This window comes from Dermacentor silvarum, chromosome 10 (genome assembly GCF_013339745.2).
Source record: "Dermacentor silvarum isolate Dsil-2018 chromosome 10, BIME_Dsil_1.4, whole genome shotgun sequence".
Classification (NCBI taxonomy): domain Eukaryota; kingdom Metazoa; phylum Arthropoda; class Arachnida; order Ixodida; family Ixodidae; genus Dermacentor; species Dermacentor silvarum.
In genome coordinates this window covers 57,715,806-57,731,913 of record NC_051163.1, presented here as the reverse complement: position 1 = coordinate 57,731,913, position 16,108 = coordinate 57,715,806, and the positions used below count along the sequence as shown (strand labels likewise).

Genomic DNA, 16,108 nt, shown 5'->3' with positions numbered 1-16,108 from the left:
CCTAAAGAGTTTTCTCTGGGGAGGGTTTATTTGGCATCCCCACAAGATGTGAAAAAGGAAAAATATTTTTTCCTTCCCCCACATTTCTTTCCTCCATGTTCCCCCATGATTGATCCCTCTCTCCTTCCTTCCCAGGATGCATTGCGGGTGGCCTGGTGTGGCCGGGTTGCAGCCGTGCGCACCAACGCTCTTGTGTGCACTGTGTAGCTAGCGCAGCGTAGGTGTTCGTTGGCAGCTGTCCGTCGCTGTCCCGGTAGTGCCTTTGACGCCTGGGGTCTCGAATGCCCGCTGCCTTGGCATGGCAGCAACACCGACCAACCAACCCGCACCCCGGGGCCGCGGTCGTGGCAGGAGCCGAGTAAGGTAATGTTATTATTATTATTATTCTGTCACTCTTTCGCTAGACCCGTCAATCATCCAACAGAAGGGTCATGGAAGCCGCGAAGAGCATAGGACAGTTCTTGGCCGGTGCACGGTGTCATAGGCGAGACGTCAAATTAACCCTTTGCTGCATGAAGAAAAATTGCGCATGCAAATCGTGGGTCCCTTTAGATTTCTATCAATGTGCGTCCAGAAAACCAGGAAAATGGCTTCTATGCCTTGAAATATTTATTTAACAAGGTACAGAATGTCCACTACAGTGGGCAACATGCGCATCAGCTGCAGTGAGTGTAGGTGCCGACAGTTTTGCTCCAATAAGCGAAGTGCCTGTTCGAAACGTTAGAAAAGTTTGGATGCGACGAAAGTTACTCTGCGTAGTGGAATACGAAAAAAAAAAAAAAAAGTCACTTTTGCCGGTAATCTGCCGGTATACCTTGCAGTTGCGTAGTAGCCCCTTATGCCTTGCATTTCACGCAATCATTTGTTGTATGCGTCTGCCGTGGACGCCAGTGCTGGGGACGAAGAACGCAGGGGCAGGGCTCGTCGGGATGCCGGGCCGGTCGACTACGGTAGCGCCCCCCTGTGCGACTGGACTTGGTTTCAAAACAGAAACTCCTCTTTTTAAGGAGAACTAGGGGGACAAGAGACATCCTTACACAACTTTAAAATTGCAGTTGAATATGCCCTTGTGGAAGACGGAAAGGGAAAAAACGGACATCGTTATGCAATTTCAAAGCTTCATTTACAATACACAAGTATGCATAACTGTGAGACGAGTGAAAAATTTACCTATCGACATTGCTACACCATTCCAGCAGAATGTTCACATATGACTCTCCCTCCCCCTGTTAAGGAAAGTTCAAAAACAATTCTGCATCTAAAGCAAGACATTGCAAAGAGCTGATGCTAGTCACATTTTGTTAAAATGACTCTCAAATGACTGGGTGAACTTGGGTTTGAAACCGAAACCCCGACACCACGATTATATATGTCGCTCTGCACTTGCCAACTGACATTTTACATGTTTGTGCTGTACAATATTCCTCACGGGAAAAATTCCTGACGTTGTCATAACGCCTGTGGCAGCCGGTAAACTTGCTTTGACAGGTGCCTTTAATCATTTTTGCTGCTGCAGGAGCTGCTGGTAACTCAGTTAATTTTTTCTTTCAAATGGCTCGCTGGATAATATAATGAACAAGGTGTTATTACGTGGAAGCATGAGGCAAAAATCAAACACAATCCAATCAAAAGTGACAGGAGCTAAGACTATACTATGCTCCTATGCACATGTTGTTCCACTCATGCATTGTCTACTACAGTGGACACTTTAGAAAATGTGTCCCACAGAAAGAACTTGGCTTCTCTCAGCCGCAATATTTACAGGTGTTGCCTCTGAAGGCTTCTTCTATCCTATGTAGACAGTCATAAGCACCCAACTACAATGTCACGAGAGTTGTAAAATTGTGGGGACGCACGTGAGTTATCCAGTGCTCCGGAGCAACAGGACGCTACCTTTGAAGCTGAGTTGGGGAAAGACGGTGATCAGTAGCACCCTCTAGGGCAGCTATAGAAAACTTCTGTTGTCTACTGAAGCTCACACTATGCACAAGAACTTCTGTGAAGCACTAAACTTGCTAAAAAAATTGCCGAAATTTGTCCACTATAGTGGACAGCATGCAACGAAAGGTTAAGACCGTTAAACCTTCGCTGAACAAAGAAAGAAAAGGCAGGACGCGTAGATTTTCCGTACTATAGGAATGGGCGGACGACAAAGCTTGTCTGATGTGGATGCTTGAAGTCAGTGCATTGAGAGCAAGCGTTTTAACATGTCAGCCACAAATGACAGCTGTGTCCCATGTCGCTGAAGTGGTATAGGTTTCAAAGCTGAAGCGATGGAAGCACGAAAAAGCACTTACTGCTGAAAATATATATATGGTAATAATTGTAAATCTCAGTAGTCATACGTAGTCATAAGGCATTGTCATATATATATCCCCGTAGGACCCCATTTATATCTATGGAGCGCTTGGTGCCGCGCGTTGCAGACACGCTGATTTCCGAGGGTTGTAGCCCTAGAATGCTTACGCATTAAAAACGTTCCAACGCGCCGGAAGTTCGAGCACGATGTGTGTAGAGTCTCGGTCCTGTGTTATGCATGCGATTGCTTTTGTTGATGCAATATGCACGAAAACAAATTGAGTGGACTTCTTTATTCCTTCAAGGAATTGAGAATAATCATCAGTGTTTCACATTCAAACATACAGATACCGGCGATGGCTTCTGTCCAGTGTTATACACGTTCCTCTAAAACAGGAACGAAAGCTCATTCCTCGTTCCTTCCCAATCTGAAATGAGTTCCTGTTACAAGTTACTTTAATGCGAAAGGGACGTGTTCTAGTTACACTTCAAACATTAGAATGTGTCGTTACATTAACATTACATTTGATTTTTAAAAAATAGAATATAGTGTTGGGTAATCCTGAGGCGAAATAAAGTGAACAATTTAATACTCACATCGAACTACATATGTTATACGAATTTGAACATCGCCAGCAGCAGATTATCTGGAGATTAAAAGAATCCAATGAAACGCACCTAGGTGAATTTTTTCAGGGAGCACCGGACATACTCCATACATGTATGACTGCAACTTTGGTACTCGTATGTTACAAGTGCAACACATATGGCACTTTCCACTTCGGTTTTAAAATGCAGTCAGGATACTGCGCTTCAATGTGCAAATAGAAAGTTACTCACATGCACCAATATAATTAAATTTCTTGCACAAGAAACCACATCGAAAGGAGCAATATATAGGCGTTTAATGAATGCTGATTCACTATTGCAGTATGAGGGGGGGAAATGTCGAGAATACATATTCACAACTTAGTAAAGTCCCTTGTTTGAACTCTGTAAAGGCTGATCCACAGTACGCCGACAGGGCACCGATTTTGGTCTGCCGACTGTTGGCAACAGCGTTTTCCTTACTTTAAACCATTGGCCACAGCGTTTTTCGTCCTGTAAACTGCTGTCATCAGTCGGCACACCAAAATAGTTGTCGTGTCGGCTTAGTGTGAATCAGCCTTAAGAGTTGCATCTCGATGTGGGCGTCCGACAGACGAACCCGTTTTTTTTTTTTTTTTTTGTCATCACTTCGTTGGCAATGTTGAAGAGCCGTTCCACCGAAGCGCTTGAGGGTACTGCCGTGTTGTACTTGAGGAAAAGTTGGGCGAGTCTCTCGGAGTTCATCTGTGACAGCGGGTAGTCAACTGGTACCAGCAGGTACCGCGACAGCTCATCCTGTTCCTCGGCTGGAAGGTATTGGTGCCTGAATGAGAGGAAATCTTTGGGCGCGGACGAGGTGGCAACATCTGAGCTGGCTGGTTTGGTCACTGCAGCCAGCTCTGTCTTTATGTTGACGGTCGCCTGGTCTCGCATAGAACTGTCTGGGATCCATGATAGCTTAAACCTTGGGATTCAGCAACTGGCGACAACGAGCTCGCACTTTTCTTTGAGGTGTCCAAACCTGCAATCCCGAGCAATTCCTTAGAAAAGCAAGATATTAAACTCGGATACTGGCATCGCTTACCTCTTGTGAAGTGAAAACCAGGATTGGTCGATAGGGTTATGACGAATGCGAGTCACGTGAGGACTGGAAGTTTTCGATGTCATCGTTCCTCTGTGCTAGGCGGGCATGCCAGCATGGAGGAAAGAAACTACAGGAGGGAGCGTCGCGTGACAGTCTTGAAGCCTAGTCATAAAAGAATATAACGGAGAACTCTCGAAAAAAAAAAAACGCACCATAGTCACCTGACAGGCAAGCGGTAGTTCTTTGCGCCTCACACGGCACCCATCCGCCCTGCATGGTGTGCCGCGTATGTGCGAGCGTCTGGAACGTTTACAGAAGGAACGCCATTCCTTCGTAAACCTAACTAGTTACCGTTGCAGTTACACCGACCCTTAACAGAATGGTGGCGTTCCTCCCAAAAGGAACGCCACCATTCTGCATACATTCTGCACCTGACCTGTCTGTTATATTTTGACACTAGACCTGAAACTAGCCTTCCCTGGCTATCAGTCCAGATATCTGTGTAATCATGTTCATTTGAAGAATGAATAAAGCACTTGCACTTAAAAAAAAAAAAAAAAAAAAACTTGTTCCAGGAATGCCGTTCCGTACTACACTGCTTCTGTCGCACAATACCGAAATGATATCATGGTGCAGGTTGAATTGCAAAGTGTATGTACTGAGAAATACGAAAGCATGTTGCACAGGATACGTCAGAATTATTAAGCAAGTAGTTGAAAACAGAATATTGTGGCTTGCAGGTGAAGGTTACAACTTGACATTTTTCTGTGTTGAGCAACATTTGCCAAAGTGAGCACCAGTTGGTTGTAACATTAAGGTAATATTGAAGAGCGAAATGGTCTGGTAGGTTGAGTGAATTTTATGATAGATTACACAGTCATCAGCAAAAAGTTGAATACTAGAGGTTACATAGGCACCCGCTGGGGTAGCTCACTCGACTAAGGCGTTTGCACTACTGAGCACGAGGTTGCGGGATCTAATCCTGACCGCGGCAGCCGCATTTTCGATGGAGGCGAAATGCAAAAACGCCTGTGTGCTTAAGTTGTAGTGCACGTTAAAGAACCACAGGTGGTCAAAATTAATCCGGAGCCCTCCACTATATCGTGCCTCATAATCATAACTGGTTTTGGCAAATAAAACCCCAGAAAGAAGAAAAGAGGTTAAGTAGGATGTAGGTCATGAATATAGATTAGAAATAATAGTGGGCCGAGAACGCTACATTAGAAGAGAAGGAATTAACAACAGTAAACTACTGACGGTATAAGAGAAAGTTCCCCACCCTGGATAAAGTTGATGAATCCAAGTTCAGTAAGGAAAGTTTAGATATTAGTTGACAGGGTGCATTGCAATCGAAGGATTTAGCGAAGTCGATGAATATGCAATCTGCGTCCAAGCTTTCATCCATATACATAAATGAGTTAGTAAATTCGATGAGATGGGAGTCGCAAGAAAATATTTTTTAAAGCCATGGTGGTTTGCGTGGAAAAAAGCTTGTCTTCAAAGTGCTGAAAATTATTAGAGGTGATGATATGTTCAAGAAGTTTGCATACAACACTGGTTAACGATATAGGGTGGTTGTCGCTAGCGATGCTTTTATTGCTGCTTTTAAAGACGTGTATCACATTACCAGTTTTTCATTCGTGTGGTATTTCACTGGTTGGTAAAGATTGTTAAAAGAAACTGACAGAATTACACTAGAAACAAAAACGGTATTTTGAGAATTTTAGTGTTAATGTCGTCTACTCCCGTGCATGCCAATATCATAAGGTCTTCATTCCCTTTTGTTCTACGTGCTCTCTTGCGCTTAACCTCAAGTTATCTTAAGGTTATTGATTAGTGATGAAATGCCTGTGTAACTGATGATGAGACTTGTATAGCTGTAATTTACATCGTTTGTGGATGATATGTTCGAAATATCTCCTTTTGTGAAGACGTCAGTGCAGTGTTTATTTGAAACAGACGAGCATTTTTTCATTCGCGTTCGTAGACACCTCTGGGCCTAATAATTATATATCGGCTGTGGTGTTAGTAGAGATTGTCTTCCATAATATCCTGGGGGTTGCTTTTAATTGGTGATTGAAGGTCGCAAGATAAAAACTTTGCTTTCCGAATGGCAGAGCAGTATTCCTTTTTCTGCAGCCTTGTGCTTGGCCGGGGATAATGCTGTTCCTAAGCACTGGGAAGCCTTGAAGAGACGCTTTGTTCTGCAACGTGTGTAATCATCTGTTGAACCATGTTTTAGGTGGGTTAACTCTAAACGTATGAGTGTTATGTGCTTATATATTAAATCTGTGAGCTTGTTTTTGTACAGCTACCAGTTTTCAGTTACTGTTCAAAAAGAGAAAGCCGGAAGAAAGGTTTCAGAAAAGCACAAATGACCCTGGTTAATAGCTTCAAAGTTTGCTTTGTTATAATTGAGAATATGCTTTTGTGCAGGAGTATGTGAAAATTTTAGATAAAGTGAACTTTGCAGACAGGAGTGAATGGTCACTGAAATTGGTGTCACAGGATATTAGGCTGTCATGTTGTTATGGACATAGTGCAGTGAACTAATTGAGTGAGAGAAAGATCTGATGGCAATTGAATGAAGTCACGAGTGCTACTTGAGCAGGAGGTTGTTAGATCTGTCACCGAAAAGGTTAGTAGTGGCTTTTGGGAATCTGGAAGCTTATAAGCAGACACGGAAAAAAGCGATTTGAAAGATGATGTAGTGCAGACGAAATATGCTTTTTTTTGCTGCACTGAGTACTCCACCTCCTTTCCTGTTTGATAAATCTTTGCAATATATTGCAAGAGACAGGAAGAAAGCGGAGTGGATCAGAGAGCGAACGGGGATAGCCGATATTCTAATTGATATTAGAAAAAAAATGGAGCTGGGCGGGCTATGTAATGCACTGGATAGATAACCGGTGGACCATTAGAGGTACAGAATGGATACCAAGAGAAGGGAAGTGCAGTCGAGGACGGCAGAAAACTAGGTGGGGTGATGAAGTTAGAAAATTTGCAGGCACAAGTTGTTATCAGCTAGCGCAAGACAGGGGTAATTGGAGATCGCAGGGAGATGCCTTCGTCCTGCAGTGGACATAAATTTAGGCTGATGATGATGATGTACTCGTCGCATTTCCACAGGACCTCAAGTTTGAGATGCCCAAATCTAACCATGTTTCGGTTAGTAGCAGTGTGTTAGTCACTATTGTCTAGATACGAATCGATGCATTTTCGTATGAGGCTGCGTATGTTAGTTTACGACACAGCAAAATCTGTGAACGTTGCTTGCATGTGTAGACTAACAGCGCAGAAGCCAGACCTTTTGAAAGTTGAACTATCTGTCTTGAAGATGCTTTTACAGTGTCCAAGGTGGTATCGTACATGTATACTGAATTATGTATCCTTAGTCTGTCAGCATGAAGTTTAAAAGTGGTGGTTTTAGATTTTGCGCAATTGGGCAGCCTTCTTTTTTTTTTTTTCTTGCGGTGCGCGTTTGGAGTGAAAAGTATTCTGATACAGCATATGCAGTGCCTTTGAATTTGAATCCTTTTTTCATTATGCGCCGCTTGTCCTTGAAAAGCATTCATTTTACGATAACAGGTCTGGATTTTGGTTCTTGGTAGTGACCAAGGTGATGTACCCATTTGATCTGAGATGGCTCCATTGTGATACCGAGATGGGTTGAGCAAAAGGCAGTTACTTTGCCCTCAGAAGCAGACCAAGTTTCTGAGGAATAATCAGGAATACGAACAAATATTGGGTTGGAACGTCGAAGCTGGTTCTCTTGGTCATTGCAGCGAAGCTGAATAGATTTTAGCTCACATGAAAAGTTGTGCGCAGCACCTGTTGATACGTACGGAATGGTATCTTGGTCATCTTTTAACATAATATCTACTTGTGAGGGCACATCATACCCTAGTGTCAGCATGAATGCACCAAGTCACCGCCCATGATTACACTGTCTCTAGGGTCAGTTTAGTCTTGATTACACAACCTCCCCTGATGGGTACTAGTTACCCAGTGAAAAATCCAACAGCAGCCACACTAAACTTTGAGGAGGTAGGCAAATAAAGCTGTGGGTTGTTTGTGCTGCCAGTTTTTTCGTGATAAAACAGATCACTGGCAGGGCTTGTTGCTGAAAGACACTAGTCTGAAATCAATCTGTGTACTCTTGATTGCTTTGACCGAGTGGAAGCATGCGATCAGGCTCTGGCCTAGTTTCATAGTCACTCAAGGAAGCCTCTACTTTACCCAGAAAAATATGTAGATTTGACAAAACTCCGCTGGCTTGAGTGGGACTTGTTGTTGGCCTAGTTGGTACAAGTTCATCTTCATAGAAATGGTACTAAACAGGATGACGCATGGTAGTAAAAGATGGAACAGCTGCCTGTACCTGTCTACACTCAACAGGCACTTATCCAGTCTTTTGCGCTGGCGTATACTCGGGAGTGTGAATACAGTACCTGATCAGGCTGAGCCTGAATCACGGTGTACACAAAATTAGCAAGAAAAGTTTTTCAAATTGAGCATAAACATGGCCTTTTCCGGATTTCATCAACTGCTGTGCCACTATATGAAAGACCATGTTTGCAAGTTGCAGAGACGGGGAAAAGCATTCCACGAACTGCTCCACTTTGAGGGCATCATAGTTTGTCTAGCTGGAAGTGTTCAAGTCATTTTCACAGGCTAGTCTTTTGAGCTCCTCCTTGATGGTTGCTCGTTTGGCATGACAATACCAATACAATTGCAGGCCCACCATCCAATTACTGAAGGGTTTAGCTGCGGACTGCTTTTCACCATGCTGCGTTGCACCCAGAGCTGCCTGAAGTTCCTAATTTGTCTGCTGAAAGTAGGGGCTGTATAATATAGAACCATCCTTTTGCAATCCTTTTGCTTAATATCTTAAGTCACAAGCGTAGTTGGGGACCTGACATGTTTTTTGAGCAGCCCAATCAAATGTTCACTTCTGGAACATTAAGCCAGAATTGTCTTGTAGAGAAAGAATCACGCTCCACTTGTTAATGGGTAGTTATGCAGAGGTATAAACAACAGATGTCTGCTTCTTCTGTTTTAACTTTTATCTCGGCAGCACAAAAAAATTTCCCAAAGTTCGAACTAGCTTGGATTCAAAGCCTCGACAGTACTGGGTGTGGTGAACATATAATGGCTCTTCATTTAAAGCACGGACGGTTATCAAACGATAGTGTTAGTTGCAGCTGCTTGGAGCAGATAATTACACAAACGGATTGGGCCAAGAGAATATAGTTCTAAATATTTGGCAGTCACAAGGTGATCATTTGCGGAAGCTGCAGAAGTCGGTCAATGTGATCGATAAAATAGATCCTAATCAGATTTGATCATGATTTAAAGTGCCTCGTGGGACCAAGGTGCTAGTATTTGCAGCTTATTCTGTCGGTGCCACGAGTGTTGAAGTTTTAGATATTTGGCAGGTGACAAAAATGTGAAGCCAAGAGTCCACCACCAAGATAGCAAGAGCCAGTGCTTCAGTAGCGCTGACTTTTGGCATCTACTTTTTATCTGTCATGGCATGAATGCTATAAATTAGCGTTTTATTTCCATCTGGAAACTGTGTGTTGTCAGCACAGCATTGGTCTTCAGTTCGTTGCCTGCAGATTGGTGGCGCTGCCTGTAATAGGTGCATTGGTGACGGGGGTGTTCAGGAGTGGCACGGGTAGGAGGGCAAACCTAACCACAATCTGCTGTATTGTCTTTTAAAGTTAACCTTTCTTTGCCTCTTCCCCGGTGTTTCGCATGTACATCCGTGTGTCGTCACGCAGCGTGGAATCTTAACTGCCAAAGCAGTTCCAGTGAGCCGCACATCTGTGATTCCGGTTGAAACAATAATTCCCGACATACAACCCATACATATAATCTTGCTTCATAGGCATCTCTAAAGCAGATAGACTTCTAAGTGGAACAGTGGATGTTATTGAATGGCTTCACTGTAATTCTTGAATTTCTCGTATCTGGGAAACTGTGTGCTTGGCCCATTGGGTATGCCCTTCCTTGGCTAATCCTCCCGATAGGTATGCGCCACTGACACAAGGGGGTATGGGACCCTGACGTGTATTTGGATATGTGCTGGGCCTCTCTGTGCACACAACTATCCTGACCATTCACTCTACAAGCACCAAACATTGCCTTTGTCTTCGTGGCATTACTGCTTTGATGACCCAGTGTTCATTTGTCTAAACTATTGTTTGCATTTGACCATGCCTTGTCAACAGTTTAGCGTATAAACTACTGCTTACGAATATCCGTCAAACTGACTATTCCTTTTAAATGGAGGGAAGTGAATGCGATCTCAAAAACCGCTTATCCAGCTTTCAAGAAACGGATATTCAGGAAATCCAGTTTAAATAACCGGTTACCCGGATATGTGAATGTTTGGACCCGAATATTTGGTGTTTAAAAAAAGGAAAGGTAAGGAGGTTAACCAGAGCAGATATCGGGTTTGCACGGGCAGTTGCAAAATATAACTACAAATATAAGAATACAAGAGAGAAAGAGAGGTCATTTCGGCACAAGTACAGAAGAACAAATATCAGGCTGTCCAAATATCCGGATAGTATTAACCGAATGACCAGTCACTCTGGTTAACCGGTGAATCAAATAAGTTTTTTTTTTTTTTTTCATGCAAAAACTGGTTTGATGTTGCTGCAATAGTATAAGCTAACATCGTATGGCATTACCCCTTCAGGCACTGTGTGCACTATTGTGCGTGCCAAGGCAGTGCATCAAATGCAAAAAGCACTGAGGACAGTAATATTTCATATGTGTACTATACATGTTGAAACGCTTCTGATTGGACTTGTGCTGCAAGTTTGAAGGTAGACAACTGGGTGTTTGCTCTCTGTATCAATGTGTTGTCGCATACCGGGTTTGCTTCTTTCCTTGTGTTTCACATCAGGTATATTTTTTGAGTGGCGAGATAGGTTCAATGTGTCGAACCGAACTCTAACCGAAAACTGTATCTGAACTGCAATCTTGTGAGGAACTGAACCAGAACCGAACCTGAACTGAAAAGAAGAATGGTTAGCGATTCGGCATGGAATGGTTCAATCATATAAGGTATCAACAGGTGCTCAATATATTGTTGGCATGATTCTTCGAATAACTACTGCACTTCGATCGGCACATCCTAGTAGCAGGCTGTTATAATTCACAAGTTGCATTGTGATGTCCCCTACTGCACTGGAATCCCAAAATTATTTTCGAGAAAATCGCGAGAAAAGAAAAACTCCCTTGTTCTGCGAGGATTCAGACTTGCAACCAACAGATTGGCAGTCCAGGATTCTACCTCTCGGCCTCTCTGCCTATGCTGCACCAGTGGACAATACTGATCCTGAAGAGCATGATTGGGCCCGCAGCTGCCATGATTGGCTAATGAAATCTGTGTACTGGATAGAGCTGGCGTCCACGCCTTCTTCGTGTTATAGTACGTCCTGTTCCCAGTTGTGGAGGTGGTTCTAAATTAAGTGTTCAACATGTAATGACAACGATTGAGCGTGTCTGCTTCATCTTCATTAGTGTTCTTTTAGTGCTCGGCTTCTTCTTAAGGTTTACTGGATGGTACAGATGTCCTTAGCAGGAGGAGGAGGCGCAAGACAGGGGTAATTGGAGATCGCGGGGAGAGGCCTTCGTCCTGCAGTGGACATAAATATAGGCTGATGACGATGATTACAGATGCCCTGTCTTCTTGCAGGATAGTGTATGGTCTATTACCGGGGTAGCTGAAGTCTAAATTTGAGAAAAGCTGAATGAATCTGTCAGTAAGAAGCTAAGTGTTGTTTTAGTAGAAATAATTGGCTAAGTCTAGATAGCTAAGGAGGTGGAAAAAAAAAAGCCACGTGTTTCGACTTTGCCACTGGAGCTTGCAACTTCCACAAACGAATACGACTGACACTTCTTTAACTTCTCGAAAGGAAATAGCTTGCTCGTGCTTGCCAGTGTTCACGTAAAGAAGCACCGCACAAAGTAGTAAAAGGTTTACCACACATTACTGTGCCAGCTATCATGCAACTGTTTCGTGTTACTGGCGAAACTGCAATTTTTTTTAACCAGAGCTGTAGGCTTGCATTTTCATAGTTGAGCTTGAGTAAATGTGATCTGTGTTGCTGTGGTGTCAGTAAAGTAAGACTAACTTTATTTTTATTAATTTTTTTGCAGGCCTGACATCCAGTTGGTCCATGCTGCCAACAGCAACACAGCAGCAGACATCACTGGCAAGCTAAATGTGGCTTGTGGGGCGGCACCTTCAGTTCCTGTTCGTGATTTTGCTGCTGACCAGTTGGCGTACAGGCGCATAGACCCCATTGGCACGAGAGGTGGGGGTGATGCCTCTGCACCCGCTGCGGTCAACAGCAGGCGTGCAGACAAGACCACCAAATCACCCAGGAATGGGCAGCGCAGTTGGCACAGCCACGCAAGTGGTGTCCGGGATTCTACAGAAAGTAAACCGAAGTCCCGACCTATGCTAAGTACAAACAATTCGAGTGACTTGCCTGTGAGCCATGTGTCCAGCTTGCCCAGGCGTTGCAGAGCTGAACCCAGGTGCGCGTCTCTGCCCGAACGCAGTGGGCAACAGCGCAGGCCATTGGCAGAAAAAGTTCCGCATGACCGTTCCAACAGCAAGACTGATGCAATGACCTGCAGGCCCTCCTCTGGCTACCCACCAGGTACCAAGCCATTTGCACGATCATCAAAGAGTTGGAAAAGTCTCGCTAGTAGCGATGAGGCTCACCATGGACGAGCTGTAGCCATGACCGTTGCCACTGGCACAGGCCATCTGTACGCGCTGCACTTGCACAACAACTGTCCAGAGTTGCCACCAGTGGAGGACATCGTGAAGCGCCTGCAAGAAATACAAATGGAATTTCAAAGGGACGGCCTCAGTATGGAACTGCCATGCTCGATGACGGACACGAAGCCCTGCTGGATTTTGGACAACCTGAGGACATTCAACCGCATCTTGATGAGAGTCGACATTGAACTGAAGGAAGAAGAGCCGCGCAAACTCTGCGTTTGTTCTCTCGACGAAGCGGTGGTCGTGCACTCAAACGACAACTGGGTCTTCGATGCCTGCATCCTATTCCACTTGCTCCTCAAAAGGCACAAGTGCATACAAACGTTGCACCTAGACAAGACTGCTGTGGCATCCGGTTACCCACAGATACTCTGTGACGCGTTGGCCTGCAACAGGGGCCTTAAGCGCTTGGCCATTGCCTGTTGGGATTTCTTACCCGCCACAGAGCGCACGCTTGTCTACTCGCTGTGCAAGATGCCTGCGCTCGAATGTATTTGCATTTCCCAACTGTCTGTCACGCCAAGTGCAGCTGCACGCATTGGTGACATGATAGCGAGGGCAAAGTGCATACGCAAGGTTAAGTTCCTGGAAAATGACATGTCACCTGAGGCCGGTACAGAGCTCATGAAGGGACTGTGTCGCAACAGCAACCTTGAGCTTATTTGGCTTGACGACAATGCCCTCGGAACCGGCGGAGCACGTTTCCTTGGCGAATTCCTCGCCACGTCTCCTAAGTTGCGAGAGCTGTCGCTGAGTGATGTGCCATGCTTCGATGAACAGCAACTGGTGTTCATTGCAGAGGGGCTGAAGACAAATTGTAGCCTCGAGAAACTGGAGATTCATGGGTGCCGCGTTGCTCCGGGTGGCATTGACAGGCTTGCTGAAGTTCTAAAGACCAACACCACTCTGAAGTGTTTGGAGGTGTCCGCATGCAACCTTGCACAAGCAGAAACCAGGTCTTTCGCAATCCTTTTGGAGCTTAACACCGGTCTCCTTGAAGTAGACTTCAGGGACAACCTCATCGATGACATTGGAGCAATCCGGCTGGCGCAGGCATTGAAGTTCAATATGCACCTGGAGAAGCTCAACCTTGAGGCTAACCATATCAACTCGCAGGGAGTGGTTTCGCTCGTCGAAGCACTTGGGAGCAACAGTGTACTGAAAGAGCTGATGCTAGGCTGTGTTGAAGCAGAGGACGAAGAGGACCAACGGGCAGTCACAGCCGCTCTAAACCGCACCGCTGCCTATGACCGCGTGCGACTGAGCTGCTATGACATTCGAGGTGTCTTCCAGCTCTCGGCGAGCCTCCGCATGCATGCCGACCGTATCACATCGGTGCACTTGGACTCGAGCGTCGACCTCGATGCTGATTGCCTCAAGGACCTGTTTGTTGCACTGGCTACGGTTTCGTGCCTCAAGTTTCTCTGCATAGAATCCCAAGCCACTATGGACGGTTCCGCAGCAAGGAGGTTTGCCAAGCTACTGGTAACAACGAAGACGTTGAAGCATATTCAGATGAACTCCTGCAGCGCTGACAGCGTGGCGCTGGAAACAGTCATGAGGGGCTTGAAGAAGAACCGGTCTGTGCTGTTCATGGAGATGGAGTTTGCGGCCTGCAACATTGCTTGCACCGAAGCATTTGTGGACATGTTGAAGGGGAACACAACGCTCACCCATTTTGGCTACATTACCACCAAGCTGTCCGAGCTGCAGGTGATTGCTCGCGAGCTGCTGGCAAATCACGTCCTGACTTCCCTCAAGATTTGGGAGAAGCCCAGCTTCCGGGAGACCATCTTTGAAATTCACGAAATCCTTCGGCGTAACGTCTCGTACCTCAACCGGGCTGTCGAGTTTGCCATGGAGCCGGAGAAGTTTGGTACCCAGCGGTATCCTGCTGTGGCTTTTGAGGAGCTCTGTCAGACGGACTCCTTCCAGAACCATCTTGCCAGCATTGCCGGGCCGCGCGGTGCGCCCGAGGCGATGCGCAATGCCCGTCGGCACATCACCACGAACCTGTTTGCCATCACAGGTGTGTGCCAAGTGCCCGTCACTTGCTGGCCGCACCCAGAAGGTGCACTGCAAATAGACTGTCTGAACATCTTCTGTTGGCTGAACATATTCTCCCATCTGAAGGTAACGGACATTGTAGTCTGACAGGGTGTTAACATGCCATTGCAAGAGATTGCAATGTTATCATCCAGATGGAAAACATATTACTGTCTAATTTTTTTCCCCATCTTATATTATGTTCATAATAGCGCTTTATTCACGTAAAACGTGTTCAGTTGGGCCAAAGAATGAGAATGAATGTGAAATAGCATTAATTACTACGATGTTTTGTGAGGTATAACTACGAAGGTACATCCATGTAAGACAAGTGCAGGTTGCACATGTACCATTTATGTGCATTTTATAACCTATGCAGCTTTTATGCTTTCATTAATGCCTTCTTAATTAATGATAGTTGTCTTTTAAATGTATCTTTTCTTTAATGTGTGCTAGAAGTATCCTGCATAGTTAAATCACGCATGTGTATATGAAAAGCAGCAGGTCTTGCTTTTTGTTTTTGGTAATATATCAATTATTTAACCCTTTCGTTACCACATGAAATGTACAGCTTTTTTATGCTTTTACATTTTAACAATTAACTTGTACATAAACGTACATAAATTTATAGCCTGATCACTGGTGCTTTGAATGAATATGTAGCAGTAGTAATTGCTCAGGCAAATTTTGAGAATTTCTATGTGATGCTTCAAAAAAAGCACCTCAAGGAACACGAAAGTAATAATTTGCTATTTTTAGTATAAGTACTAAGAGTAAAAAAAAAAAAAAAAAACTGAAATATACAAAATATGCACTTGGTTCCTAGACCCCAACTTTTGTATGTCAGATCACACAGGTAAAATTTTATGAATATTTGTTGGCATCTATACTAGCCATAGATATGCCCGCGCTATGCGGAAAAGCAGTAGCCTCGCATGAAAACAGGTAATCAACTGTCGCTGGAACCTGCACATGCCTTGTTCAGCTCCTGTACAGTGTTGTGCAGTGTTGTACAGTGGAGTCTTGCAAAATATTGTACTCTAATGAATAAGGGCACTTGCTCTCGGATGGTGTTTAAATTGAGAGATTAGACAGCTAGTCGGGCTTCTGTCGAAGGTCGGTCTTAAATCAGCTGTGAGCTTTTGTTTGAGTGAAAACCCCACACGACACGAAGGATTGCTTGTAATAATTTGTGCGTACGCTGTCAAACGCTGATGGATAAAAGCAACCCACGGTGGGAAAAATAAAGTTGCATTTGATATTAGTCTAACACAATT

General features: G+C 44.6%; 1 protein-coding gene across 1 annotated transcript; it reads left to right on the top strand.

Moving 5' to 3' along the window:
- Nucleotides 1–131: 131 nt before the first annotated feature.
- LOC119431972 (uncharacterized) lies at nt 132–15,639 on the top strand. Its single transcript, XM_037699409.2, has 2 exons — nt 132–363; nt 12,149–15,639. Exons 1-2 carry the CDS (start codon nt 299–301, stop codon nt 14,937–14,939), a joined length of 2,856 nt encoding a protein of 951 aa, XP_037555337.1. The 5' UTR covers nt 132–298; the 3' UTR covers nt 14,940–15,639.
- Nucleotides 15,640–16,108: the final 469 nt, after the last annotated feature.

Bases quoted from the DNA above. Each gene is read 5' to 3' on its own strand.
- LOC119431972 (XM_037699409.2), top strand. From the start codon at position 299: ATGGCAGCAACACCGACCAACCAACCCGCACCCCGGGGCCGCGGTCGT. The intron at 364-12,148 runs GTAATGTTATTA...ATTTTTTTGCAG, and splicing joins CGTGGCAGGAGCCGAGTAAG to GCCTGACATCCAGTTGGTCC.